The 13,075-nt window shown below is 30.3% G+C and overlaps 1 protein-coding gene across 2 annotated transcripts in view; it reads left to right on the top strand.

The window, feature by feature from the left end:
• Nucleotides 1-12,713, top strand: part of LOC145241972 (protocadherin gamma-A11-like) — a 331,543-nt gene extending 318,830 nt beyond the window's left edge. For both annotated transcript variants that reach the window (XM_080104841.1, XM_080104842.1), the window contains 2 exons: nucleotides 6,329-6,491; nucleotides 11,435-12,713. In XM_080104841.1, coding sequence (XP_079960967.1) covers nucleotides 6,329-6,491; nucleotides 11,435-11,916 — 645 coding nt within the window. In that variant the 3' untranslated portion in view covers nucleotides 11,917-12,713. The remainder of the gene's footprint in view (nucleotides 1-6,328; nucleotides 6,492-11,434) is intronic.
• Nucleotides 12,714-13,075: the final 362 nt, after the last annotated feature.

Raw genomic sequence — 13,075 nt, 5'->3', positions numbered from 1 at the left:
ATTTTATATTTATTATATAGTTTTATATAATTTTTTTATAATTCTTATATTTCTTATATAGTTTTATAATTTTTTATAATTTTATATTTCTTATATGGTTTTACAATTTTTTTATAATTTTGATATTTCTAATATAGTTTTATATATTTTTATCATTTTTATATTTATCATATGTTTTTATAATTTTTTATAATGTTTATATTTATTATATGGTTTTATAAATTCTTTTATAATTATTATATAGTTTTATAATTTCTTTATAATTCTTAAATTTTTATATGGTTTTATACTTTTTTATAATTTTTATACTTCGTATATGGTTTTATAAAAAATTTTATAATTTTTATACTTCTTATATGATTTTATAAAAAATTTTATAATTTTTATATTTCTTATATAGTTTTATATTTTTTATGATTTTATATTTCTTATATAGTTTTATATTTTTTTATAATTTTATATTTCTTATATAGTTTTATTAATCTTTTAATAATTTTCATATATCTTAGATTGTTTTATAATTTTTTTTATAATTTTTATATTTCTTATATGGTTGTATAAACTTTCTCATAATTATTATATTTTTTATGGTTTCATATATTTTTATAATTTTTATATTTCTTACTGGTTTTATGTTTTTCATGTTTTTTATAATTTTTATATTTTTATATGGTTTTATAAATGTTTTAATAATTTTTATATTTATATTTTTATATATATTTTTTATAATTTTTATATATCTTATATGGTTTTATATGTTTAATAATTTTTATATTTCTTATATGGTATTATAAAATTTTTTATAATTTTTATATTTTTTAAAATATTTTACGATTATTTCTTTTTTCTTTTCTCTTTACTTAATATAATTGAAAATTTCATTTATTGTAGGAATTTAAGTATCCCCTGTTTGCTTTTTTTGCCCTCACACCTGATCTTTTTTTAATTTTCGACGCTTCTACACTATTAGGACGAAATTTCGGAAATCGTAAAACTGAATTGCACATGAAAGCAATCGTATATACGTATTCCTCGTATTTTTTAGATGATTCTATCCAAAAAAATACAAAAATCGATAAGGTAGAAAATTATTGATTAAAGAAAATACAAAATAGAATTGAAGAAAACGATCGTAAGACACGGGAGAGTTCAAAGGGGAGGTAATTTTCCGTATCGATTGAAAGAATATGGCCGCAATTTTTCACCTGCTAACACGATTAATTTTTTTTTAATAATTCAATAATATTCAGTAATAATTTCGACTGCATAATTTAGAAGCTAACATTGTAATTTATTAGAATTAACAAAAAAAAATCAGTTGAAACTATTGTTTTTTTATTTGTAAACTCTATTTATGGACTACATAATTTCGTCCTAATAGTGTAGAAGCGCCGAAGTTTCTCTTTCCTTTTTCCCTTCCTTCTTTTATTGTCTATTCCTCTATTCCTCAGTACTTGTATGCCGTTTTATGTTTTTCTACACTTTTTAATCGTTTTTATATTTCTTATATATTTTTTTATATAATTTTTATATTTCCTTAAATTGTTTTACCCCCCCTATCTACGTACGTTTAATTCTTTCCATCTACTCTAAGGTTTTTGATTATTGTTTTCCTTTCCAAATATATCTTAAATCATATATTTCATTTCTAATCTGAATGTCTATTATCTATATATTATATTTTGTATAATCCTGTTTTTTCCTCTTCTGACGAGAAGTATTTGGCTTCGAAATGCAATGGCCTAAAAAGTTTTTTCCTCCTTTATTTTTGTTTCATATTGATCTGAGGTTATAACTAAGTTTTATTTATCATCTTTCAGTTATACTAGCAGTTCAGTCCAGCTTTGCTAGGACCCTATGTACTGTTCATAACTTTATGTGCATATATATATATATATATATATATATATATATATATATATATATATATATATATATATATATGTATATATATATATATATGTATATATATATTAAAAAGTTTAACTCATGTCCAGGTAACCTAAATCTAAAATTTCAAGTGTTTCGACCCAAAATTGGCGGACGAGTTTGGTAGAGTTTGCAAAGGTCAGTTCTTTCAACTTTGACCTCTTGGCAGCCAAATTTTCGCTCAAAAACTGATTAAAAAGTTTCATTTAAAATTTCAAATATTTAGACAAAAAATTGGCTGAATAGTTTGCTAGAGACTGCAAAGGTGAAATCTTTTGATCTATGACCCATTGACAGCCAACTTTTCGGCCAAAAACCGATTAAAAAGCTTGCCCTATGTCTGAATACACTTTATATAAAATTTCAAATGTTTAGACAAAAAATTGGCAGAGGTGAATTTTTTTTTTTAAATTGACCCCAATTTTGACTCCTTAATATTTATTGTTTTGGGCTCAAATCAAATTAAAAAGTTAAATCCATGTCCAAGTAATCTACATCTAAAATTTCAAGTGTTTAGACCCAAAATTGGCGGAGGAGTTTGGTAGAGTTCTCGAAGGTCAAATCATTTAACTTTGACCCCTTGACAGCCAAATTTCTAGCCGAAAATCGATTAAAAAGATTTTCCTAAATCTCAATACTTCTTATGTCAAATCTCGAGTCCATAGACTGAAAATTGACAGCGTAGTTTGATAGAGAAATGTACACATAAACACACACACACACACACACACACAATTTCAATTTTATAGATATATAGGTTAGATCTTGCGAAACATATAATTGAGCACTATGTTTAGCGATTGAATATGATTAAATTTGTGTTTATTTTTTACATTAAATCATCTTTATTAATCCCTATTAATTCCTGGCTGTGCATCGAATGGATACCATAATACTTATTTCACTGAACCTTATCACAACAAAGAAAACGAGGAACAGGCAGACAGACAAATAGACAAACAGAACAAGAGAAATATACATAATAATATATATTTTTTGTATTTAAGCAGCATTCTTTTATTTAAACAAACTTGTTAAAGACAACAGGGAGCTTCTGTTTAGTAATACCTTTTTTTTTTAATTTTTCGTATTATCTTTTTTGTATATACATCGAACGTATGGATGTATGGTCAAAGCATTTTTTTCTCAAAGTGTTTGCGGTTTGTACTTTTCATAAAATTGTCTTCACATCATCAGGAATGTCTCAGTAAGGAATTATGGGAAGATTTATTTAAATAGTAGTTAAGGTGCGAGCGAAGTTCATTGTGACTGCTGACAGTAGTGGGGTCGTTGATGTGGTGGGGGAAAGTGAGGAGAGCATGTCTGTTCTAGGGTCAGTGGCAAGAATGGGTGGGTGTAAGGGGAGGAGGAGGAGGAGTTATGCAAAGCATTTGAGTGTATTGGTACTATTCTGAAATATGACCTGATTAAGGCTAGGTTTTGCGTTTTGATATAAATAGTTTCAAGGATTTCAAGTTTCTCTACATTCGTTTCGTGGTGTAGTATTTTGGTGTTGTTAACTAGAATTTCCCTGAAATTTAAGTTGGGGGGGGCAGTGGTATTTTTTATGTAAATGTTGGAAGATGGCACTAGATACAACATTATGGCAGGTGAGGCGGAGTGATAATATTGCGGTACCTACTACGTAACTATTAGTTGCATTGTTGTTATAGAAGTTACATTCTCCTAAGAGGCAGTTGAACTGATAGATGACGTTGGTCCATTCTATTGGTTTAAGAGGAGTGGAGGGATTGTTTTTAATAAGTTTTGTGGTTTTAAATTTTTTATAGCAAATGATGAATCTAATGTTGTTGTTGTCTACAGGGGCGATGTATCTATGTATCGCTATAAAAAAAAAACATTATCCATAGATACATAGATACTTTTTAACTTTTAGATGTGTCTTAAGGACATAGAGACTCAGCAGCATTCATTTTTTTGTTGTTTTGTGTCATTTCATTATTTTAAAAGGAAACAAAATTACTATTTTGTGGGTTGAAATCTATCCATGTAAAATTTTTTGTTTTTTGTTTTACCTTGTAGTTGATTTTGTAACTCTTTACATCAAGTAACTTCATGCCTTGTCTGAAGCGATTTCTAAAAATGAAAATTAGATAAAAAGACGTTTTTTAACAGAAGCAAATTTTCTTTTAAATATTCGGGCACATGTTTGTTAATCTAGACCAAACTTAAATTCTGTTGCAACATTCCGATCTTGTTAAAAATTGTGATGATGTTAATTTTTAACGGTTTGTATTTTTTTATCTTCTTACATATAAATTTATCTTGTGAAATGTAAAAAGTTGGACCTAAATAGCATTTAAGCTGACATATTAAAATTTAATTTTGACCAACTAGTTTTTTTATTTGTTATTGTTGCACCATGCTATTGTTACTGTATTTACGTAATTTGCTGCATTGTTTTTAATTATTCAGACAACCCTTATCCTCGAGGGGCTTCTGGGCCTTGATAAGAGGTGAATCCTTTGTCATAAAAAACTGGTAATATCGAAATATTTTTACAGTTATGATAGAAAAATTACGATCTTCAAGGGGTATAAGTCATATTTTAATCGAATTCAATGCAGTTATCTCCCTTACAATTAAAATGATATTTATTTTTCTGTATGAGTTTTTAAAATGACCGAACATAAAAATTAAATGTTTCTGAAATTTTGAGATGAAGATTAGTTGTTCATATTATTTGGATTCTTCAGACTACTGTTCTCATCTTCAGAAATAAGTTGTAAGTCACATTCTTCTGGTGGGCTTGAAAGTTCAATCCTTGGTGCGGGTTACAATCAAAATATCATTGCGAATTATTTTGGCTTTCTATCCAGTCATGGCTGACAGAATGAGAGCATTCTATCCACGTGGATTAAATAAATGGTTCTGTTGTAAATTCCGTGCGATTGGAAGAAAGTATGACAAGATACACCTAAAGAAGGTCGGAGGTTACATCGACCGAAACGTTATAAAAATAAAACTTAAATCTGAATAATCCAAATAACACGAATAAAAATTAAAAACCAAAATGACTTCACTGTATCTCGGGATTAATACGGATAGTTTTATAATAAAGTCTATAATGTATATAAATAAGGTTATTCTTTGATTTTTGTCACTTCAAAAATTTCAGATGGATTTGTATTCAAGTGGGTCATGAATGGACGTTATTCACTCGTAATGTCGACACTTGATCTGCTCATTGTGTCATCTATTTTTGTATGTGTTGTTTGTTGCTGTAGTTTGTTATCTACATAATATGAATCTACTTTGATATGATATCTACACTTAGATTTGTTATGCGATCTATACCTCACATTGCAATCATCAAAACACAAAAACAAAACACTTCTAATTGGTTTCAAAAGAATGTGTGCTTAGAAAGTCTGGAACCCTAACTCTAACCTCAACCCGAATCCAAACCCTAACTCCAACTCACCCCAATTCTACTCTTAACTCTGTCTAGCCTTCAACCCTAATTGCAATATTAACCCTAACGTCTAACCCTAACCTCCAGCCACAACTCATAACCCCAACTCCAACTCTCACCTAAATTCTAGTCCTAACCCTAGCCTTCAACCTTAATCAATCAACACTAACCCTAACTTCAATCCTAACCCTTAACAACAACCCATAACCCTAACCCAATCTCAATCTTAAATTTTTCCCCTTATCTTAATCACAACCCTAAACCAACTCTAACCCCAACCCCAATTCTAACCCTGTCCTAATACTAAACACTAACCCTAATCTTGATGTTTAAAAATGAAACTGTATAAACATTTCAGCCAATTATTCAAGTTGCTGAAGGTTCAGTAATTTATTCCTTGTAGATATCAAACAAAAGTAACATTTGTTTGTCTTCTGTTTTTGCGATAATATTTGATAAAGCTTTTTTTCTATTTGATAAAGTTATTTTTAATTTGATAAAGTTATCTTTAATTTGATAAAGTTATTTTCGATTTGATAAAGTTATTTTCGATTTGATAAAGTTATTTTCTATTTGATGAAGTTATTTTCAATTTGATAAAGTTATTTTCAATTTGATAAAGCTATTTTCTATTTGATAAAGTTATTTTCAATTTGATGAAGTTATTTTCAATTTGATAAAGTTATTTTCAATTTGATGAAGTTATTTTCAATTTGATAAAGTTATTTTCAATTTGATAAAGCTATTTTCTATTTGATAAAGCTATTTTCTATTTGATAAACCTATTTTCAATTTGATAAAGCTATTTTCTATTTGATAAACCTATTTTCAATTTGATAAAGTTATTTTCAATTTGATAAACCTATTTTCTATTTGATAAACCTATTTTCAATTTGATAAAGCTATTTTCAATTTGATAAACCTATTTTCAATTTGATGATGTCTTTCTCCCGTTGTTGACAGGAGATTGGAGTGAGAGCAAGCAATGATACAAAAGCAATTGACAATAGGGCATTGATGGTTCCGGTGTGTCAAAACTTCAACAAGGCGTTGTCGAATAACAACAAAATGGATTGTAGAAAAAAATGGAGAGACGAAGATTCCGGTTACAGCAGAAAGATACCCGGTAAGTGGCAATACGAGTCTGCTTCAAACAGTTATCTGGGAATGGGACGTTTCAGCATGGCTGATTCGGCGTCACCATTTTGGCGTCACCATTTCGGTGTCGCCAGTTTGGTTGCAATGGCTGATTTGGTGGAAGAACAATTCGGCGTCAAGCACATCAGTCACATTTTTATGAAGCTTATATCACTTTTTTTTTATTTTTTAGGAAAAACAATATGAAAATATATTATTTTAACAGTTTTTAATAAAAAAAATCATGTTTTTGAAAAACTCTTTTTGGTTAACGTCAAGGGTGTGAGTTCATATAGAAACGTTGATTTAATTTGAATAAAATAAAATACGCATCAAGTGCACTTGAAAGCCAAATCACAACGTAATATTACGAAAATAAACAAATATTTTACTTGTTTGAAATTTATAACATAAATATATTTCAGAGGTATACTCCATCTTCAGTATGTTGTTTTGTTTCTTTTCTTTTTTTTTCTTTTCTCCTTTCTTGCCATGTTGTAAAGTTGGGAAAAGAAAAGTCTGTTTGTAAAGATCCTCGCATTGTTTTCAGCGGTTGTATTTATTTATTTTCCTAATATTACATTGTGATTTGGCTTTCAAGCGCACTTGATGCGTATTTTGTTTTATTCAAATTAAAACAACGTTTCTATATGAACTCTCATTCTTTGACGTTATTCTCGCGTTGCCTACGCACAGTTCAAACATTTTAAAATACAACCGCCAGATACAACGCGCGGCTCCTTGCAGACAGACTTCTTTCTCAAACTTTACAACAAGAAAGAAGACAAGAAAAAAAAAGAAACAAAACAACATACTGAAGATGGAGTATATCTCTAAAATATATTTGTGATAAATTTCAAACAAGTAAAATATTTATTTATTTTCCTAATATTACGTTGTGATTTGGCTTTCAAGCGCACTTGATGCATATTTTATTTTATTCTTTTGGTTAATTATTTTTTTAATTAATTTTTAATTATTTTTTCATTAATTTTTAATTAATTTTTTTATTATTTTTAATTACTTTTTAATTATTTTTAAATTAGTTATTAATTAATTTTTAATTAATTTTTAAGGATTAAAAACTTTTAAAATATTTTTTAATTCTTTTTTTTTAAATTAAGAAAAACAATATGAAAATATAATCTGGTTGTTGACGCGCGAACGTTGTTTGTTTTTGTGTTGTGTTTTAAGTTCTTATTTTTAAATCAAATTAAATTTTTTCTTTTAATTTTTATTTCAATTTTATTCAAAGAAACAATATCTTCGTTTACTGAATTAATTATAAAATATAAAAAAAACTTTGACTATAACGATGAAGTGCAAAGTTGACGCCGAATCATCTACTTGCATCACTTGAACACACTGACTGCAAAGTAAAAATCACAACACAGTTGATCTACAAAAAAATATATTGTTTTTATTTCACACTGACAAATCAGCTTTTGATGATAAATTATTACTCTGTGTTTTGACGTTTCTGAAAGGCATCTGAGGTGGGGTGCATGGTTGTCAAATGTCAGGCGTTGAAGAAATGATGCCGCAGTCCTTGCTCTCTCTGACCACTTGACTGACTTTTTCTTTGTGACGATTTTATTTATAAAAACATTATTTTCTTATTGGAATGTGTAATACTTCATTGTCTATTGTTTCAACCTTTGACCCATATCCTCTCACAGTTTTCTGAGTCAAATTATGCATTCCATTAGACAATGGTAGAAAGTCACAAATTCTTCACGTCAAATCAATTTGCATATGTGCAACCCATTGAATGTTTTTTTTTTTCCTCAGGATTGCCTGCCAATATCTAACAATGGGAATTATGCATTCAGAAGAAGGAGAGAAAAAGTTATTTGCAGTTCTGGTAAAAATATGAGTTCTTACTGTGAATGTCTTTCAGTGAGGAACCAAAGATTGGAACTCAGTAGAGTACATTTCATGGAAATAATGGTAGAGTAGAGAAAGACTAGCAATGTCTCCTCTGTGAGAAATAGGCAGTAGAGAACAGAAGAAATTATCATCACTCCACTAGATTGCAAAGTGTAATAAAATTAGATTTTTTTTATTATTGTTTTTCATCCCAAACAAAGCATATTGCGACTTGGATGCAAAGGGCTACTATTTGGGATTATGTCTAATTGGGAACTGCGGGGATTTGAGCAGCAAAATATCTGTTCACATTACATTTAAACTTCTGCAGGATAGTACATTCATGGAAGCAGGAAACACTGATGGAATTCCAAAGTCTGGCAGTTCAAAAGTAGCAACTGTTACAGTAGAAGGCTTTCCAGCATCTAAAGGACCTTAACCGTGAAGGGGTTGGATTTTGCTGCTTGTCGGGTTTACCGAGGGGAAACAAATGCTATGAGTTTAGCAGAGCACATTCCATTAAAATACTTGTAACACAGACACAGGGATGCAAAATTTCGGTGATGGAACAGAGGTTAGAGATTGGCTGATAGCGCAGAATCTATTAGATTCGAGATTCCTTTATGAACCCTGTCCACGAGGGAGGGAAAAGCGGTAGATGCAGCAACTAACTTGAGATAACAATACTCCATACATGTCGCTTTGTACAGATATAGGATACATTTTTGTGTGAGTAGTTTTCTAGAACAGTACAGGGAGCCTACCTTCTTTGCAGCAGTCTTTGCAATGTCCTCAATCATTTTCAAAGTAAATCCCATAGAGCTAATTCACTTTTGCATTCGATGCTGCTATCTACCTAACCAGTCGACAATGTTCTTTATCTTGGGGTCCTTCGACTCCCTCCTGGTGAGGATCTTGATTTTCTGACACAGTGACCAAACATGTTCGATTGAGTAGATGGTTCAGCCTACGAAAGACAAAGAAATTGCAGAGTCCAAGGTCAAAATTTAAAATAATAAACAACACAACTATGTGACAAATTCATTAACAGATAAGTATTAGCTGAAGAGAGCTTGATATGGATATCTAAAACGGTCCTAATTATCGGGCTCGAAACCGACGGTACCAATGACTTATCTCATCTAACAACTTTCTGTACACAAAATACAAAATATAAATACGCTCTTATTTTTCGGTTTTTCGTTTTAATTGATCACTCTGCTGGATTTCTTTTTCCAAAAAAAAAAATCATATATATATATATATATATATATATATATATATATATATATATATATATATATATATATATAGAGAGAGAGAGAGAGAGAGAGAGAGAGAGAGAGAGAGAGGGAGAGAAAAAGTCAAGATATTGTAGAATTGGATTTACAATATTATATTCAAAACAAAGAATTCAAAGTAATGTTGAAAGGTTGCTTATTCCATGGAGTTTCAAAGATAGACTCTTCTCCTACGAGGAAAAAAAATGTTAGCGAAAAGTATGTATAGATAAAAATCTATTTTTGCTGGTTAGCTCATTTTTGAAAAAAGTCGAGAGAAAAAGTTTTTTGAAAGGAAATAAAAGTTTATAGGAGAAATGAAAATGAATACTGAACAATATCCAATTATTTTGGGTGCAGATATCCAGCGAATATATTTGCATAGCTTATTTCACTGTGTTTTAATTTGCTTCAATTTGTGTCTATCCGTTACACCTCTGCATTGTATTGCCTTCTATGAATAACCTTTATACAAAGTAATAATAATTAAGATTAAATATTACAAAATGAAAATAAAAATAATATTGAGTATCAACACATTTTATCTCGTTTTATTAAATTTGAATAATTTTTATATTTAAAACAAATAAATTTTGCAATAGCTTAGCATGCACTGCACATCTGAATGTTGAATACACATCTGATGTAGAGATATTTCTTGAAATCTATCAACACAGATATGCCACCTGACCATGTGATGCATGTAAGAACACAATATAAGCAAACTACATTAACTTTTATTTAAAAAAATTTCCAGCTATATCCATGATGTCAACGTTTAATGCAAGAATAAAATTAGATTTAATGTTGTATTGGTGTGAAAAGCAGATATGAATGGAATTGTTGGCGATGACGTCATCTCTACATTTCGATCAAAGAATCGAGATCATAAAACAAATATAAGAAATATTTAACTATAGATTAAAATTGCTAAGAATACAAAGCATAATGCAATAAAAGAATCTCAAAATAACTAAACACTAATTCTAACCAACGGAATCTTAAATATAAAAACAAGTCAAAACAAAGACAATCGGATAGAGAAGAGAGAGAAGCCAGCGACTCACGTTTGCCGTCGCCCAACTGACCAGCCACACACACACCACCAACACCCATACCGACTAAACTCTCTCTTGTCATACTTCACAGTAAAATAAATAAAACTTTGTTGATTTAACAAGTTGTTGTTTGATTGCAAAAACCACGGTCATCAGAGTGTATATATTTTAGCACGGATTTTGTAAAAGTGTGTTTATAAAATGTATATAACAAATTTTACTAATTTTAACTTGTATACAGCATAATCACATTGATACACTGGTCGTTGTAAGATCACCAAAGTTAAGCAACATTAAGCCTGGATAGTACCAGATGGGTGACCAGTTGGGAATTGTCCGCTTATCTCGGCATTGTGTCCAGTTGTCCTGAATCTACACTTGTCACTTATATTTAACAATGTCAACTCAGGAAATGTGTGATGAAGATTGCACAATTCTTGCTACAAAAATTTCACACACAGGCTCCCTTACAATGGTTATCCATAGTCTGTCAAGATTGAAGGCAGCGACTATATAACTAATTTTCCTTTTTGGTGTTCACAGCATGCAATAAAGAATTTATCGATTATATTATCAACGCTTTTTTCTTGTTGATCATCTCTAATAAAAATTTACCTTTTTGGAACTAATAAGTTTTTTCAAGTGAAAGTATATTTTGATACATCTTGAAATGAAGAATACTAATTCGCTTCTTTTTTTTTTTTTTTTGGGGTCGTGTTTTTCAGATCTTTTTGCCTCACAGATTTATAACAAACCCTGCACTTTGCTGACTGACCGACCACACAGCAACCAGATCAAGCACATCCTTCGCACTTTCAACAGTTTCAGTGACGCAAGACCTCCCAACAAACCCAAATCCTCTTCATCCTCCTCCCAACAGTGGATCTCCTTTAAACATTTGACTGCAGACCAGCAGGCTGAATTTCAGTCGCACGGACTTCTTCACAGTGCCTGCGACAGCGGCTGTGACAGCACAAGTAAAGATATCAGCAGCTTCCTGGCGGACAACCAGAGTTATATGTCAACGTCAGCACCCACATCAGCGACAGTGTCGTACCTCACCCATCAGGAACATTACCCGTCTGTTTCACATGAAAACCACGGTTATTTTGGACAACCTTTAGCGGCAGAGAAAAAAGCTTCCACCTCTAAATACTATGCGCAAGAACCAGAATCTCCAAAGTCTCCAAAATTAGCTTTCACATGAGAGAACATCGCATCTATTTTAAAGGATAAAACTATTAGCACAACTATAACTCTATGTTATGCCACCAGGGGGCGCTCAAGACAAATGTTGCCTTCCATGTTCAATTAAAAAGCGGCTATTTTGACGTTAAAATAATAATTTTGTGAAAGTTGTGTGATATTTTTTTTATTATTTAGATTCTTCAGGCTGTTCTGATCTTCATTGTCATTTTCACAACGTTTCAGTCTATGTAACCTCCGATCTTCCTCGAGTGTATCTGAGAGGACTTGGGAATCTTTCTGTTGAACTTGAGAATCTTTCTGCTAAACTTGCAGATCTGCATGGACTAGTGGCGTCGTGGCTAAAATACTTGGTAAAATTCTGTTGTAAAGTTACACTTTTCTGGACGTTGAGATTTCAATTCTCAACGCAGACAACTCTCAAAAATATAATTACAAAATACTTAGGACTTCTACCCAGTCATGGCTGATGGAATGAGTGCATGCTACCCCCTGTGGTTTAAATAAAGGGTTCCATTCTAAATTTCATGAAAATTTCGGAGTTTGACAAAAAGATTCCCGAGTTCGAAAGAAAGATTCTTGAGTTTAACAAGGTACACTTGAAAGGTTACTTCGACCGAAATGTTGTAAAAATAAAACCCAAGATGAGATCAATAGTCCGAAGAATCCAAATATTATAAAGAATCAATCCTCATCTCCAAAATTCCGAAATGTAATTGCATGACTTAAATGATTGAATCTAATATAAAGTGATTTCAAATCAATCATTTTTCAACTATTGTTGACACGAAATTTGAATTCTGGTTGTATGTGTGCCTCAATTCTTGGGGGTTTCCTGTTTGAAAGATATTTTATAACACTATCAAAATGATTATGTCTCCGTGGAGACCCTAGACTAGTGGTTCCTTAGCTTTTTTTAAAATACATTTTTCAGCAGAGGATTTATATCAACACAAGCATTTTGTGACCATTGTATAAATAACAATTTATTTGTGGTTAAATACTAAGGGAGATAACTCTTTAATATAGTAAATTTTCACGACACACTTACCATAAAAAAATGACTATTTAAATGAATATCTAACAATAATTATAAACAGTTATACTTATGGAAATTTCAAACATATCCAAAAATTTAACCAAACGATTTATTATACATT

Source organism: Euprymna scolopes, chromosome 21 (genome assembly GCF_053919585.1).
Source record: "Euprymna scolopes isolate OS-2025 chromosome 21, ASM5391958v1, whole genome shotgun sequence".
Lineage (NCBI taxonomy): Eukaryota > Metazoa > Mollusca > Cephalopoda > Sepiida > Sepiolidae > Euprymna > Euprymna scolopes.
Note: the sequence above shows the minus strand (reverse complement) of the source record. Positions and strands in the feature narration are given on the sequence as shown.